At 41.8% G+C, this 13,930-nt stretch overlaps 1 protein-coding gene and 1 non-coding gene across 12 annotated transcripts in view; one reads left to right on the top strand and one right to left on the bottom strand.

Annotated features, from left to right (window-relative positions):
• SAP130 (Sin3A associated protein 130) overlaps nt 1–13,930 on the top strand; it is an 80,962-nt gene that overhangs the window by 43,951 nt on the left and 23,081 nt on the right. For 8 of the 11 annotated variants that reach the window (XM_049615798.1, XM_049615804.1, XM_049615795.1 and 5 more), the window contains one exon: nt 6,125–6,229. The exons of the other annotated variants lie outside the window; for them this stretch is intronic. In XM_049615798.1, the coding sequence (XP_049471755.1) occupies nt 6,125–6,229 (105 nt within the window). The remainder of the gene's footprint in view (nt 1–6,124; nt 6,230–13,930) is intronic. 11 annotated transcript variants of the gene reach the window in all.
• On the bottom strand, nt 12,759–12,912 carry LOC125912000 (small nucleolar RNA SNORA62/SNORA6 family). The gene has a single exon (XR_007454568.1). It is a non-coding gene; the product is annotated as a small nucleolar RNA SNORA62/SNORA6 family (small nucleolar RNA).

Genomic DNA, 13,930 nt, shown 5'->3' with positions numbered 1-13,930 from the left:
GTGTCTACAAAAGATTATAAAGGTTAAAGCATAGTGAGAACATAAGCTGCTGGGTCCATACAGGGTTTCCTGACGTGTGGAGCTTTGCCTAGACCAGACTCTCTTTTAAGGATAAATCAGTCTGTGGCAAAGGAGCTTTATCAATGAAAATGCAGGGCAAAGCTTGTACTAAACATGGCAGGTTGAACATGCACTTCTAAATTTCTTATCCTCTCAAAACCCCATAGAACTTTTAGCAAAGAGGCTTTTTAGAAAGATATAAACACACAAGAATGAGGAGAGAATAGAAGACTGGGTTAAACAGAAGCAGGGTTGAAATGTGTTTGAGAGGATCAGAGCCCTGCATCCCCTTCCCTACCCATACTTTGCAGTGCACTGCCCTTCCCAACCCCAGCATGCACCTGGAGAGTTTAACACTGCAGATGGTCCACTGAGATCAAGTAGCACAAGGAGGGGGGGCAGGAGTATTATACCAGAAACAGATTTGCAGAGTGCTGAGACTTACCAGTCCCCTTCTCCCTTTTAGCCGGCAGAACCCTGGCAGTTGAACGCTGTTGACAAAAAGTGAGATGTTGAATCCACTTTCTTTCTGGGCTTGTCCAGCCGAAGGGAAAAGATGCAGATACCAGCACTAGGGGTTTCCTAAGGTCAGGAATCAGATCCCCCTTATGTGAAATTTAAAGTAGACAAGTTCTTCCATGAGCTCAGAGCTTCCAGCCAACGTTAGTCCCCTGTTCCTAATCATGAACACACATCCAAGCAGGTTTCTGAGGGCCTTCTGGCAAACCACTAGACATACTGAAAAACGCAGCTTGGAACATAAAGCAAGGCAAGGAGAACAAAAACAAAAAGTGAAAGCAAATAAAGACCAAAACTGAATGCTGTCTTCAAAGGACAAAAAAAGATGTATCTGTGCAACAAGAAGGCAGTGCTATCGAAAAGGAACATTTAGAGAACAAAAGAGTGTGTCCTGAAATTTAAACTACAACAGCAGAAATTGAACTCAGAGGAGTTGGAAAATATAGTTGAGGAGGAGCTCTTTGGTGGCTAAGTCCGTTAAGGGTCCAACTTGATCTCAATTCAGGTCTTGATCTCAGGGTTGTGAGTTCAAGCCCTGCATTTGGGCTCCACACCCAGCGTGGAGCCTACTTAAAATTGAAAAAAAAAAAAAAAAAAAAAAAATACAGGAGTGCCTGGATGGCTCAGTCAGTTAAGCATCTGACTTATCAGGTCATGATCAGGTCATGATCTCACGGTTTGTGAGTTCGAGCCCCTCATCCAGTTCTGCTAACAGTGCAGAGCCTGCTTGGGATTCTGTCACTCCCTCTCTCTCTCTCTGCCCTTCCTTTCCCCTGTTCTCTCTCTTTCTCAAAATAAATAAACTTAAAAAAAAAAAAAACTTAAAAAGTATAGTTGAGGAAATCTCTCAAAAGTAGATTGAAAAATAAGAACACAAAAATAAGATAGAAGAGGAAAGACAAGAAAATCAAAGAATCAGCTCAGGAGATCCCGCCTCCCAAGTAATGTTGTTTCAGTGAGAGATCTGAGAAAAGGAGGAAGATCACTTAAAAAATAACTCCTAGAAAATTTCCAAACCTAAAGGGCATGAGTTTCCTGATTTAAAGAACCGCAACATGCCCAGCACAAGTAGATGCAGTGCGTGTTAATAAACCAGCACTGAGAGGGGCGCCTGGGTGGCTCAGTCAGTTAAGCGTCCGACTTCAGCTCAGGTCATGATCTCACGGTCCGTAAGTTCAAGCCCCGTGTTGGGCTCTGTGCTGTCAGTTCAGAGTCTGGAGCCTGCTTCCGATTCTGTGTCTCCCTCTCTCTGCCCCTCACCCACTCACTCTCTGTCTCTACCAAAAAATGAATAAACGTTAAAAAAAACTTTTTTTTAAACTGGCACTTAGATAAACATGTTGAAATCTCACAACCCTGGAGACAAAAAGATCTGCCCCCTTCTCCTCCACTTGGCTACCTCCCTTTAACCTTTCTGCTGTGCCCCCATAGCTGAGTTGTCATCATCGGAATTCCTTCCTCTTTGAGTGTGTCTGCCTTCTTTAAGTGGAACTTGGCTCTTCCTCAGGATCTCGACTCCTGCACTCTCCCCAAAGTAATGGCTGTCTCTCTTCCTGATCCTCCTGGTGCTGGGGTCCATGTCCTCTTGGTGCCTCACTGCCACTTTCAAGCCATCCCTCTTCGAAAGCACTCGGTTTGTATTCAGATTTCATAAAATTTGCACTTGAAGAGTATACTTTCACATAGCCAAGTCATTCCAGGCCCACTGAAAAGTTTTCTAATAACTGAATCAAATATCAGTTTTAAATTCAAATTATTTAAATGAAATACCGGTATAAATTTTGCTCCTGGTTGCACTTGCCCATCATTCCAAGTACTTAGTAGCCCCGTATGGCCAGAGACTACCTTGTTGGTCAGAGCAGCTCAAGATCAGATTCCAGTTCAATTTGGGGGTATGTTTGTATGTCCTTCAGAAGGTACCTAACATCTGGCTGTCATTCTGTCTGAAATGATATCCCAGGTCTCTGATTTCTCAGTTGCTTAAATGCCTCTCCGTCTTCCCCCATCCATCAGCACAAACCCACAAGCACAAGCCTTCCTTGACCTTTTCTTCTGTCCTCTGGTGTCCCACAGCCTACCTTCTGTCTTCCCACCTCACCAGCAGTGGTGAGCACACTACCCACCAGGGAGCCTTCCACCCGTTGATGCTACCCCCTTTCATGACCTTTCTCTCCTCTCCTTGACTCAGTTTTTGGGGTCTGCTGCAATCACTTCCTTGCATATGGCCCCCACTTCCTTGCACCCCTCTTCACTTTGTCAAAACCAGAGTCAAATCCAACTTTCTGCTGAATTTGCGCAGCAGATTGTGGTGGGGTAAACAACCGTGTTGACTGGCCTTGCTTAACCTCAGAGACCTCCACTAGGATCTTGAAGAACAGCATAGGATGCTGTCCTAAGCCACTCTCCTGGACAGTTGCCCCCTGTTCCTCTCAGAACTCCCACACTTCCTTACCCATGTTCACTACCAGCTAATGAACTTGATCCCTACTTTTTTGAGAAAAATGGAAACACCCAAAAGAGAACAACTCTAGCTTTCAATCTCCCTACCTGCCGGCATCTGTATCCCACACTCTACTCATCTCATCTTTTACTGTGGACAGACTCTTAGCCCTTCGCTCTGGAGCCCCTGACCGCTGCCTTTCTAGCCTGCTGAGAACAGTGCTGTAGCTCTCCTCCCTCTCACCTGTTTACCAGTGTGTTCTCGCTGGTGTTTCCTTCACATAGAAAGCAAAAATATGCTCTCACGGGTTTTTTTGCTCCTATTTCCAAAGAAAATAAAGGAGTTTGCTAACTCCATTTTTTCTTCCAGTTTCTTTCTCTCTCCACGTTTTCACTGAGGTATAGAAAACTGCATAGATAATGCTGGTATGGGGTAATTTAGCACCGAGTGAACACAGCATGCAACCACTATCTAGGCAAGAAACAGAATACTACCAATACTTTCTCCCAAAGGGAATTAAGCAGTTTATCTTTTGACCTTGTTGACTTGCTTTGCTTCTTGTGGCATTTGTGTTGACTCATATATTACGTGTTTTTGTATGACTCCATCTTCCTTCCCTTTGTTTAGTTCATCCACGTTAATTGTATGTGATTGTAGTATTTTTATTGCTATGTGAGATGCCATTAAATAACAGTACCATAGTTTATCCATGGATGTTTGGGTTGTTTCCAGTTTGGGGCCATATGTTATCCTGAACATTTTTGTGCATGACCTTTGACACATAGCTAAATGTATTTGTTACATACCTAGGAGGGGATTGGCTGGGTTGTAGGCTATGCTTTATGTGCAACTCTGGTAGGTACCTACGTATGCTCCAAGCAGGCAGGGAGGGAGGGGGGTCATCGCATTCATCATCACCGGCACTTGTTGTTGACACTCTTTAAGTTTGGTTAGTCTGTGGATATAGAGTGGTGTATCTCACTATGTTTAATTGTTTTCTTCGTTTTCTGCGGGGGTAGTTAGTGGAATTGGTCTTATGTCTTACTTTTTATTATGGGAAACTTTAAACGTAACAAAATTTTGAACATATGAATGTTATACCCATCATTCAATTTCAGTTATCAGCTTATCACCTCATGGCCAATCAATTATGTTTAATCTAGATGCCTACCCACCCCCTTCTACTATATTATTTTGAAGCAAATCCTAAATAGTACATCTTCTCATTTGTATACATTTCGGCATGTGTCTATTGAGAGATACTTATGAAAAAGTATAACCTCATAATATCAAATATCTAGTTCAAATCTCTAGGGGTCTCAGAGGTCACAACTTTTTTGTTTTAATTTATTTGAATCAGTATTCTGATAAGGTGCCCACATTGTATTTAGTTGATATGTCTCCTAAGGCTCTTCTATATATAGATTTCATTCATCTCTTTTTTCCTTGCGATTTATTTGTTGAAGAAACTTGGTCTTTTGTCCTGTAAATTTTTTCCTCTCCTTCCCTGTCTTTCCCAGGGTTTTGTCAGTTACATCCCCTTTGTGTTTCTTAGAACTGCTATAACAAATTACCACAAATCTGGTGGCTTAAAACAACAGAAATTTATTCTCACAGAGGTGCCTGGCTGGCTCAGTCGGTGGAGCATGCAACTCTTGATCTCAGGGTTGTGAGTTCGAGCCCCATGTTGAGTGTAGAGATTGCTTAAAAATAAATCTTTTAGGACGCCTGGGAGGCTCAGTCATTAAGCATCTGACTTCAGCTCAGGTCATGATCTCACGGTTCATGAATTCAAGTCCCACATCGGGTAAGCTTGAGCCCTACTTTGGGTGAGCTTGAGCCCCACTTCTCTCTCTCTCTCTCTCTGTCCCTCACTCACTTGTGCCTTCTGTCTCTTTCTCTCTCTCTCTCTCAAAAATAAATAAAAATCAAATCTTTAAAAAAAAAACTTACCCTCACAGTTCTGATGGCTAGAAATCTAAAATCAGGATGTCAGCAGGGTGTTCCCTTGTGTATGCACCAGGGAGAATCCATTCCATGCCTCCTTGCTAACTTCTGGTGGCTATTGGCAATCCTTTGGCTGTGGGAATATCACGCCAGTCTCTTCTTCTGTATTCACGTGACCTTTCCTGTGTCTCTCTGTCTCAAATATCTCTCCTTTCCGTGATAAGGATACCAGTCATTGGATTTAGGGTCTACCCTCCACACCAGAAAGATCTTAACCTTGAGATCTCTAACTAAATTACACTCACAAAGACTCTATTACATTCACAGGTACAGGGATTAGGACTTGGATATCAATTTAGCCCACTACCCCTGTAGTTTGGTTTTGCTGTTCTTGTCCCTACCACGTTGTCTCTTGTTACTTGAATCTAAAGCTTGAATAGATTCTTTTTTTATTATTTTTTATTTTTGGCAAGACCAGTTTATAAATTAAAATGTCTGGTAGTCCCCCATTTTGAGATGTTAGCAGACTTGGTGATCACTGTCTGGATCCATTAATTAGGCTTTGCAAAATGGTGTATTCTGGTTCAAGCCATTTTCTCTCAGCCCACTCATCTGGCATTTGCTTCCAGCACTCTGCCGACACTGCCCATGTCACACTTACAGCTTCCACATTGCTGAGCCCGCTGGTTCCCATCTGAGCCACACATGGCCTCTACTGGATGGCACAGTGACGCTAACTTGGTCACCTTTCTTTCACTTGACTTCCAGGAACTTTTTCTCAGGTCAACATAAACATGTAAACACAACAGTGATCGGGAACACTTAATACGGATGTTAAGTTTGATAATAAGTAGAAAGGAGATGTGGCGTGGTCGAAGCAGCAGCTAAAAGAGTCACAGTGGTTGCTTCCTGGAGAGAGATGGGCAGGAAATGGGGAGAGATGGAGGGGACCTGTGTTTTGTTAAAAGCTTTTTAGTGCAATTCGGCATTTTCAATAACATATCTATAGTATTTGGATAAAATTTTAAAAACCATTTTAAAAAATGCCTAGCAAATGTAGTGTTTTTATTTTGCCATAGTTATGCCTAGCAAATATTTACTTCTTATCCTTTAATGCCCTCGGACTGTTGTTTTCTGGGTTTGTCTGGTCTCTTTCAGAATGGCAGTTCGGAAAACCCTCATTCCTCCTCAGCCTCCTGAAGTGGCTAGCCCTCGAGTGGAAAGCTCTATGCGGAGTACATCTGGGTCACCTAGGCCTGCAGGGTGAGCACATAAATGTTATCACTCTTGGTTCCAACTGCACACAATTGAGGAGGAAAGAGTCTAACATGTGACAAATTTTACATGATTTGCCTGTGTGCATCTTTTTATATCCACATTCTAGCTGTGTGACCTGGACATATTTCTCAGCCTCTCTGATTCTTATTTATGAAATAGCCGTACTTATAATATCTGCTTCATTGGATTCTTGTGTATTTAAATGAAATGATGCATTTAAAGTGTTTAAAACAGAGCCTGCCTCATAGTAAACACACAGTTATCGTTGCTATCAAAAATGGCATCATGTTGGGGCGCCTGGGTGCCTCAGTCGGTTAAGCGTCCGACTTCGGCTCAGGTCATGATCTCGCGGTCTGTGGGTTGGAGCCCCGCGTCGGGCTCTGTGCTGACAGCTCAGAGCCTGGAGCCCATTTCGGATTCTGTGTCTCCCTCTCTCTCTGCCCCTCCCCTGTTCATGGTCTGTCTCTCTCTGTCTCAAAAATAAATAAACGTTAAAAAAAATTAAAAAAAAAAAAATGGCATCATGTCAGTAGTTAATACATGCTGCTTTCTTTGTTCTTCATTCCACCAGTAACACTATTTTGGGAAAGAGAGGCAATGTAAGAACATTTAAAGTGTAAAGTTAAAATCATTGTCCTGTTCCCCACCCACCTTGCCAGTCCCACTAGCTAGAATTAATATTGATTGGTAACAGTATTAAGTATCTTTCTGCATCTTTTGTCTATGTACACAGGTAGATAGATTGAGTCTTAAAAACAGGATCTTGCTGATTAGAGTGTTCTGTATCTTGCCATTTTTACTTCTGTCAGTAACAGCTTGCCATGTTAATGTATTTAGATGTACTTCATAAAACTTCATTCAAGAAGAAAATTATGAATGCCTTGTATGTGCCAGGTACTGTTTTAGAATCTGGGAATATAGAAGAGTGACCAAGACAAAGTGTCCATTCTCCTTAAGCTTATTTTCTAGTGGGTGTAGAGAAACAAATATGTGAAGGAAAAGGAGGCAGTGTGAAGGGAACGTAAAGCGATGGGAGGCAGAGGTGACACCATCCAGAAAGCCTTCTCTGAGCAGAGGTTGAAGGGCTGGAAGGAAGCGCCACATGCTGCCTGATGTCCAGCTGCATGAGTCAGAGCAAAGAGCGGGGCCAGGAATTATGTGGGAGGACATGCGGTCGTTACTTTACGCAGTAGTGCAGAAAAGTACAAATAACCATTCAAGGGGCAGCTGTGAAAAATAATCATAATTGTAGGGGGTGGGATTGTACTTACTCTAGGATCTTTAAAAACACTGAAAATACTCAAAACTCTCTCATTGTCAGTTATATATAAGGAAGTGAAAAAAGTAGTAAAACTAACACTTACTTGGTACACTGTAATTTAAACATGAGAAACATTGAGAACTAAAGTGTCTTCTAAAAACTAATCAAGAGTAGTTTGAACAGCGCTTGCCGCCTTCACATTGTGTAACTTGACGCAGAGCGACAGTCCTTCCGTGTGTTGGTGAATTGTCATACTCCTTTCTAAGTTTCGGTCTGCTTCTGACATTGTATCCTGTATCTTTTCAGTGTTGGCAAATTGTCTCCAAGAGTTCATTTAATGTGAAATTTTTTGCCAGCCTCACTTCTAGGGATATCTTCATCCTTTTTATCAAAACCCTCTGCCATAACTAACACGTGGAGTACAAGTGCACATTTCAAAGCAGAATCTTTTCACTGTGCTAGCAGCTTCATCAGATAGCTTAACATTAATTCGTTAAATTAAAGTTAATTAATTACTTAACTTTGAAGTAAACCAGCCTTTATTGGCCAGGAAAGGATTTGTTGTTTTGTTTTCATGGGTTGTTTTTTTTTTTTTTCCCATTCTCCTTGAAATTGGCCTTTTTCTTTCATTGTGCCAGCTAACTTTACCACTTAGACCTGAATAGGATTGAATAGTCCTCAGTCCAAAGTAGAAGTCAATACTACATTTTGCCACAGCAGCTTTCTGTGCCCAGTGCAATTTAAACTAAAAGATGATAAGCGACTTTACCGTCTTTGTCGGTAAAGTCAAAGTCCAATTCATTGGATTCTGTCTGTGTGGTCCATGCCGTATCTTCATACAGGCCTAGTGCTCATCCTGTCTTCTCTTTGCTGTTGCTGGTTTCAAATCTTCTAATCACATCCAATTTCACTTCCAGAATGACTGTTTTTTTCTCTGCATTTTTATCTGCGTTGGCCAGTTTTTGCTCTCTGTCATCCATTATTATAAAATTTCACCTGGGTTTGTCTCTGGGAAATAAGAGACTGCACAGCTCCACACTTTGCTGTCCGCATAAACTGAATAACAGATTCAGTAACCAGTCATGGACAAATTTCGAAGGAAGTGATGTGATTGGTCATAGATCCTGATGCACATCTGTTAGTTACATAGTGATTTATGGACTGAGGAGGCAGCAGCGAAGTTTGCATAAAATTGCTTAAAGTTTATATAACTACTCACAGTTAATATTATAGTGAGTGGTAGCTCAAATTTGAACTGCATTTGTGGGAGACTGGTATAATGTAGTTACACATATATACGTATGATTCACACACTGCACAAAGTCAGAACTATCTATATGTTAGGTATATACAAGGAACAGCAAGAGAAACCAGCCTAGAACGAGAGGAGAGTTGCACAGCATGGTTCAGAGATATAACTGAGGGCCAGATGATGTAGGGCTTTGTGGATCATTCAGTGTCCTTTCGATTTTATTCTGGGTAAGACTGAGCCATCAGAGGTCTAAGGCATAGGAGTGACATGATTTGACATTTTTTTACAAGAACTGCTCTGGCTACTGTGCTGGGAATAAACTGCAAGGAAGTAAGAGTGGAAGCAGGGAGACCAAGTGAGAAATAATACAACCTTAGACTATCATAGAGGCATGGACCACTGTGGAGGTAGTAAAAGTCTTCAAAAGAGTTCAGATTCTGGTTGTATCTTGAAGGTACAGCTGACAGAATTTTCTGACAGAAAGGGAGAAGTCCGGCTAGGAGGTTTTGCCTGAGCGACTGCAGATAAGGAATTATTCTTTCTGAAGTAAGGAAGCCTATGGGAATAGGAGAGAAAAAACTTTTTCTTTAAAAAAAATTTTTTAGTGTTTATTTATTATTGAGAGACAGAGACAGAGCGTAAGCAGGGGAGGGGCAGAGATAGAGGGAGACACAGAATCTGAAGCAGGTTCCAGGCTCTGAGCTGTCAGCACAGGGCCCGACGCGGGGTTTGAACTCACAAACCGTGAGATCATGACCTGAGCCGAAGTCAGACACTTAACCAACTGAGCCACCCAGGCACTCCGAGAGAAAAAACTTTTTAAGTTTAGTTCTAAATATTTTACTCTTGAGATCTCCAGGTGGTTAGACACAGCCAAGTGGAGATATCAAATGTATAGTTGGATATAAAATTCTGAAGTAGATACAGTCCTAGAATTGAAGATAGAGGTCTATGCTGGTGATTAAGTTTTGGCAGATACATGTTTCTAACACCGTGAGAGTGGAAGAGAGCCCATCGACAGTGAGTATAGAGAATAGACCTGGTACAAAGACCACGTGTTCAGACATGTCCTCTTAGGAGATCAGAAAAACGAAAAACCAGAAAAAGAGACTGTATTCCTATTCCTTTACTGTGTGATGTTCTCAGAAGTGTTGGTGCCATAATTAGTCCTCCATTAATGAACACTTAAATTATTTCCATTTATCACTGTAATAAATACTGCAGTGAATCTTTATCATTGAGCCCCTTCGCAAACATTTCTCTGGAATACATTTCTGGAAGTAGCGTTACTGGGTCAAATTAAATGTGGAGATTAAATTCTGATTTCCAGTCACTGTATCTGTTTATATCCTCATGAAATGTGTTCCCATTTTCTCCACATTGTTGCCAACATTAGATACTGAACTTTACAAATTTAATACATTATCTTTGTTTTTCAAGTGTTTTTTTTGTTTGTTTGTTTTTTTTAAGTAGCACTAGAGTTAACTTTTAAAGTGCTGGGAAAAAAATACAGTAACTGAAGCGTCTGTGACATACAAAAGTACATTCCTTGTAAGCAACTGTATGTGCAGAAACTTAGGTGAGCAGGGGCTATTTGCAGAGTCTTTCCCAGACTTAATATGGTTCCGAGGTAGATTGTGGAGGTAGGGCCCCGCGCATGCAGGCACCCAGATGGCCTTCCTTGCAGTGGGCAGTCTGTTCCTGTGCCACCTGAAAGAAGGGAGCATTTGGACGGTGAAAAATAACTAGCTGAAACCAGAGCAGTCTCCCCACACTCCCACGCCCAAGTGAAAGGAATCTCATGGAAATTGCTGCTTTTAGGAATAGCCCACCTCATTCACTGATGAGTAATAAAAGGATATTCATGTGAAGATAACTAAAATTAAAACATAGGAAAAGAGCAACAAAATATACTCATTTGTTCAGTAAGAACATGCACCAGAAAAGTGCTACAGAATAAGTGTGAAACTTATTTTAAAATTCTGACTGTGAATTTAAATTACTTAATGACGTTAGCACCACCTCACTGATGGAAAACACACAAAGGATGAAATGCAGACTAAGTGACAGGACATAAAGGGATGACATGTGAAGGGATAGAACTCAGTAAAGATCTAGAAGAAACCACAGAATGAAGGTAAAATTAAAATAGAAAACAGTGTAGACATAGAGGATAGAAATGGAAAAAGCAAAATTAAAAAACATTTTTTTAATGTTTATTTATTTTTGACAGAGAGAGACAGAGCATGAGCAGGGGAGGGGCAGAGAGAGAGGGAGACACAGAATCCGAAGCAGGCTCCAGGCTCTGAGCTGTCAGCATAGAGCCTGATGCGGGGCTCAAACTCACAGACTGCGAGATCATGACCTGAGCCGAAGTTGGACACGCAACCAACTGAGCCACCCAGTTGCCCCGAAAAAGCAAAATTTTTAAAAGAAATAAATATAAAACAAAAACCATACAAAATATACTATGATACAAGATCAAACATATACATGTCAACATCTCAGAAACCAATATGTGAGTTAAAAGTAAGGATGTGTTAATGTTGTCATTAATTATTTTTAAGTGCTACACGACATCGGTGTATAATTACTGGCAGCTTAGATTCAGTGAAACACTGCAGTAGAGTGGTGTTGTGTGGAGATAGTGGAGGGTTAAGGGAGGGAACAAGAGTTCCCAGTACATCCTTTGAAACGTGAATGTATCACTGGGGCACCTGGCTGGCTTGCGCAGAGCATGCGACTCTTGATCTTAAGATTATGGGTTCAAGCCCTACATTGGACATAGAGCTTAAAAAAAAAAAAATGAAACGTGACTATATTACCAATTCCAAGCCAAAAGATTAAGGAAGATTAAAATATAAAATGGGGGAGGGGGTAGCACCTGGGTGGCTCAGTCAGTTAAGCGTCTGACCAGCTCAGCTCATGATCTCTTGGTTCAATGAGTTCAAGCCCCGCATCAAGCTCTGTGCTGTCGGCTCAGAGCCTGGAGCCTGCTTCGGATTCTGTCTCCCTCTCTCTCTGCCCTTCCTCTGTTCACACTCTGTCTCTCTGTCTCTCAAAAACAAACATTAAAAAGTTTTCTTTTGGGGCGCCTGGGTGGCGCAGTCGGTTAAGCGTCCGACTTCAGCCAGGTCACGATCTCGCGGTCCGTGAGTTCGAGCCCCGCGTCAGGTTCTGGGCTGATGGCTCGGAACCTGGAGCCTGTTTCCGATTCTGTGTCTCCCTCTCTCTCTGCCCCTCCCCCGTTCATGCTCTGTCTCTCTCTGTCCCAAAAATAAATAAAATAAAATAAAATAAAAAGTTTTCTTTTAATAGAGAGGCACCTGGGTGTCTGAGTCAGTTGAACGTCTAACTTCAGCTCGGGTCATGATCTTGCGGTTCATGGGTTCGGGCCCTGCATCTGGCTCTGCTAACAGCTTGGCGCCTGGGTCCTGCTTCGGATTCTGTGTCTCCTTCTGTCTCTGCCCCTCCCCCAGTCATGCTCTGTCTCTTTCTCTCAAAGATGAATAAACATTAAAAAAATTTTTTTAATGTTATAAAATAGAAAACAGATTTAGAAAGTAAATCCAAAAGCTGTTAAAATAAATTTAAAATACGAACTTTAAAACAAATCACATAGTACTAATTCATCCTCAGACTCTCCCCGAAACCTATAGAAATTCTCCAAATACAGGCAGACCTATCAGATCTCTGTCAGTTCCATTTTTTTCTAGTTTACATCCCTCCCTCCTTAAAGCCTTGCTTCCACCTACTCCAGTCTTCACTGGTTGCTCTCTGGACTCGGTGCCCAGCTGTTATCCCTTGTGTTTCCTTTGTCCTTCACAGTCTGAATTCCCTTCATCTCATCCCTGGTGACGTATATTTCCTTTTTTCTTGATTTACTTTCTGATTTGTTAGAGCATCTCTTTTGCAGCAGACAAACAGTATGTAAGATGTCAATTTTTGACCCTTTGCAAATCAGGAAATGTCCTTTTTCTGCCCTTACTCTTTTTGTTTTTATTTTTAGCAAGAATTACTATCAAACTCCATTCACTGGGCCACGGACCCTTGTGGTGGTAGCAAAAGACTTGCCCCTCATGTGGCACACTACCTACACTTGTGAGTTCATTGGCCAGCCAGTGGCCTCAACTCCAAACTCTAACAGTGGGCAGGGCCATCACTCTGGAGTCTAAGTCTCCTTTCTCTCTGTTGTTGAGATTAGGTAAAGTATATTGATCTGTCCTCAACCCCACTGATTCTATCTCCACTGTGCTCCTGAGAATGTCCAGTGAGTATATTTGGTCAGTTATTGTTTTTCACTTCTGTAATTTAAATTTGGATCTTTTTATAACTTTGATTGCTTTGCTGAGATTTTTCTGGTTTTTTTTATCTTTTAAATTTGTTTTTCGTCTTTTGAATTTGTCATTGCTTGTTGAAGCATTTTTATGATCTCTACATCCTTGTCAGATGCTACCCGACATCATTCATCTCCTGTTCAAGTTGTGATTTTCTTGGCTCTTGGTTAGACAAGTGGTTTTCTGTTTGGACCTGGACCTTTATGGTCTTAGAAGACCCTGGAGTTTATTTCTAGCTTAATGTTTTGGCAGTCCTCCTCTCACATGGCCGCAACTGGGGAAGGGAAAGCATTGCCTTCTCACTGCCAAGTGGAGAGTTGAAGGCCAGGTTTCCTGCTTGACCTCTTTTGACACCACTTCAATAGTGAGATGGCGGAAAGAGAATCACGCTGCCTCATTACAGCCTGGCAAGTGTAGAAGTCTAGGTTCTCCACAGCCTTTGCCGGAGAGCGTGGGAATTGGGACCACAGTCGTTTCTGTGGTGTTTCACTGGGAGAGCAGTTATTGTCTAGAAGTCTCCTGTCTTGCTCAGCTGCTCCTGTCTTGGTTCCTTGAGCAGATTTTTCTTGGGATTTTTGTCTGTGCCCTTTGACATTTCTGTATTATGGCCTTCCAGGACCCAGACTGGAGCACAGTCAGAAAGGAAACCCAGGGAACTCACTGCTATGTCTTCCTTTGGTCCTGAGCGCCCTAGCCAGTCTGCCTTCATCTCTCAGCAGCTGTTTTGTTGGTTTTATATGTAATACTCATGATTTCAGCTATAATTAACTAGGAAGAATATGAAAAAGTATGTCCAGGCCATCTTTCCATAAACAGAATTCCTGCTTACACTCTTA

The sequence above is a fragment of the Panthera uncia genome, assembly GCF_023721935.1.
Source record: "Panthera uncia isolate 11264 chromosome C1 unlocalized genomic scaffold, Puncia_PCG_1.0 HiC_scaffold_3, whole genome shotgun sequence".
Lineage (NCBI taxonomy): Eukaryota > Metazoa > Chordata > Mammalia > Carnivora > Felidae > Panthera > Panthera uncia.
Note: the sequence above shows the minus strand (reverse complement) of the source record. Positions and strands in the feature narration are given on the sequence as shown.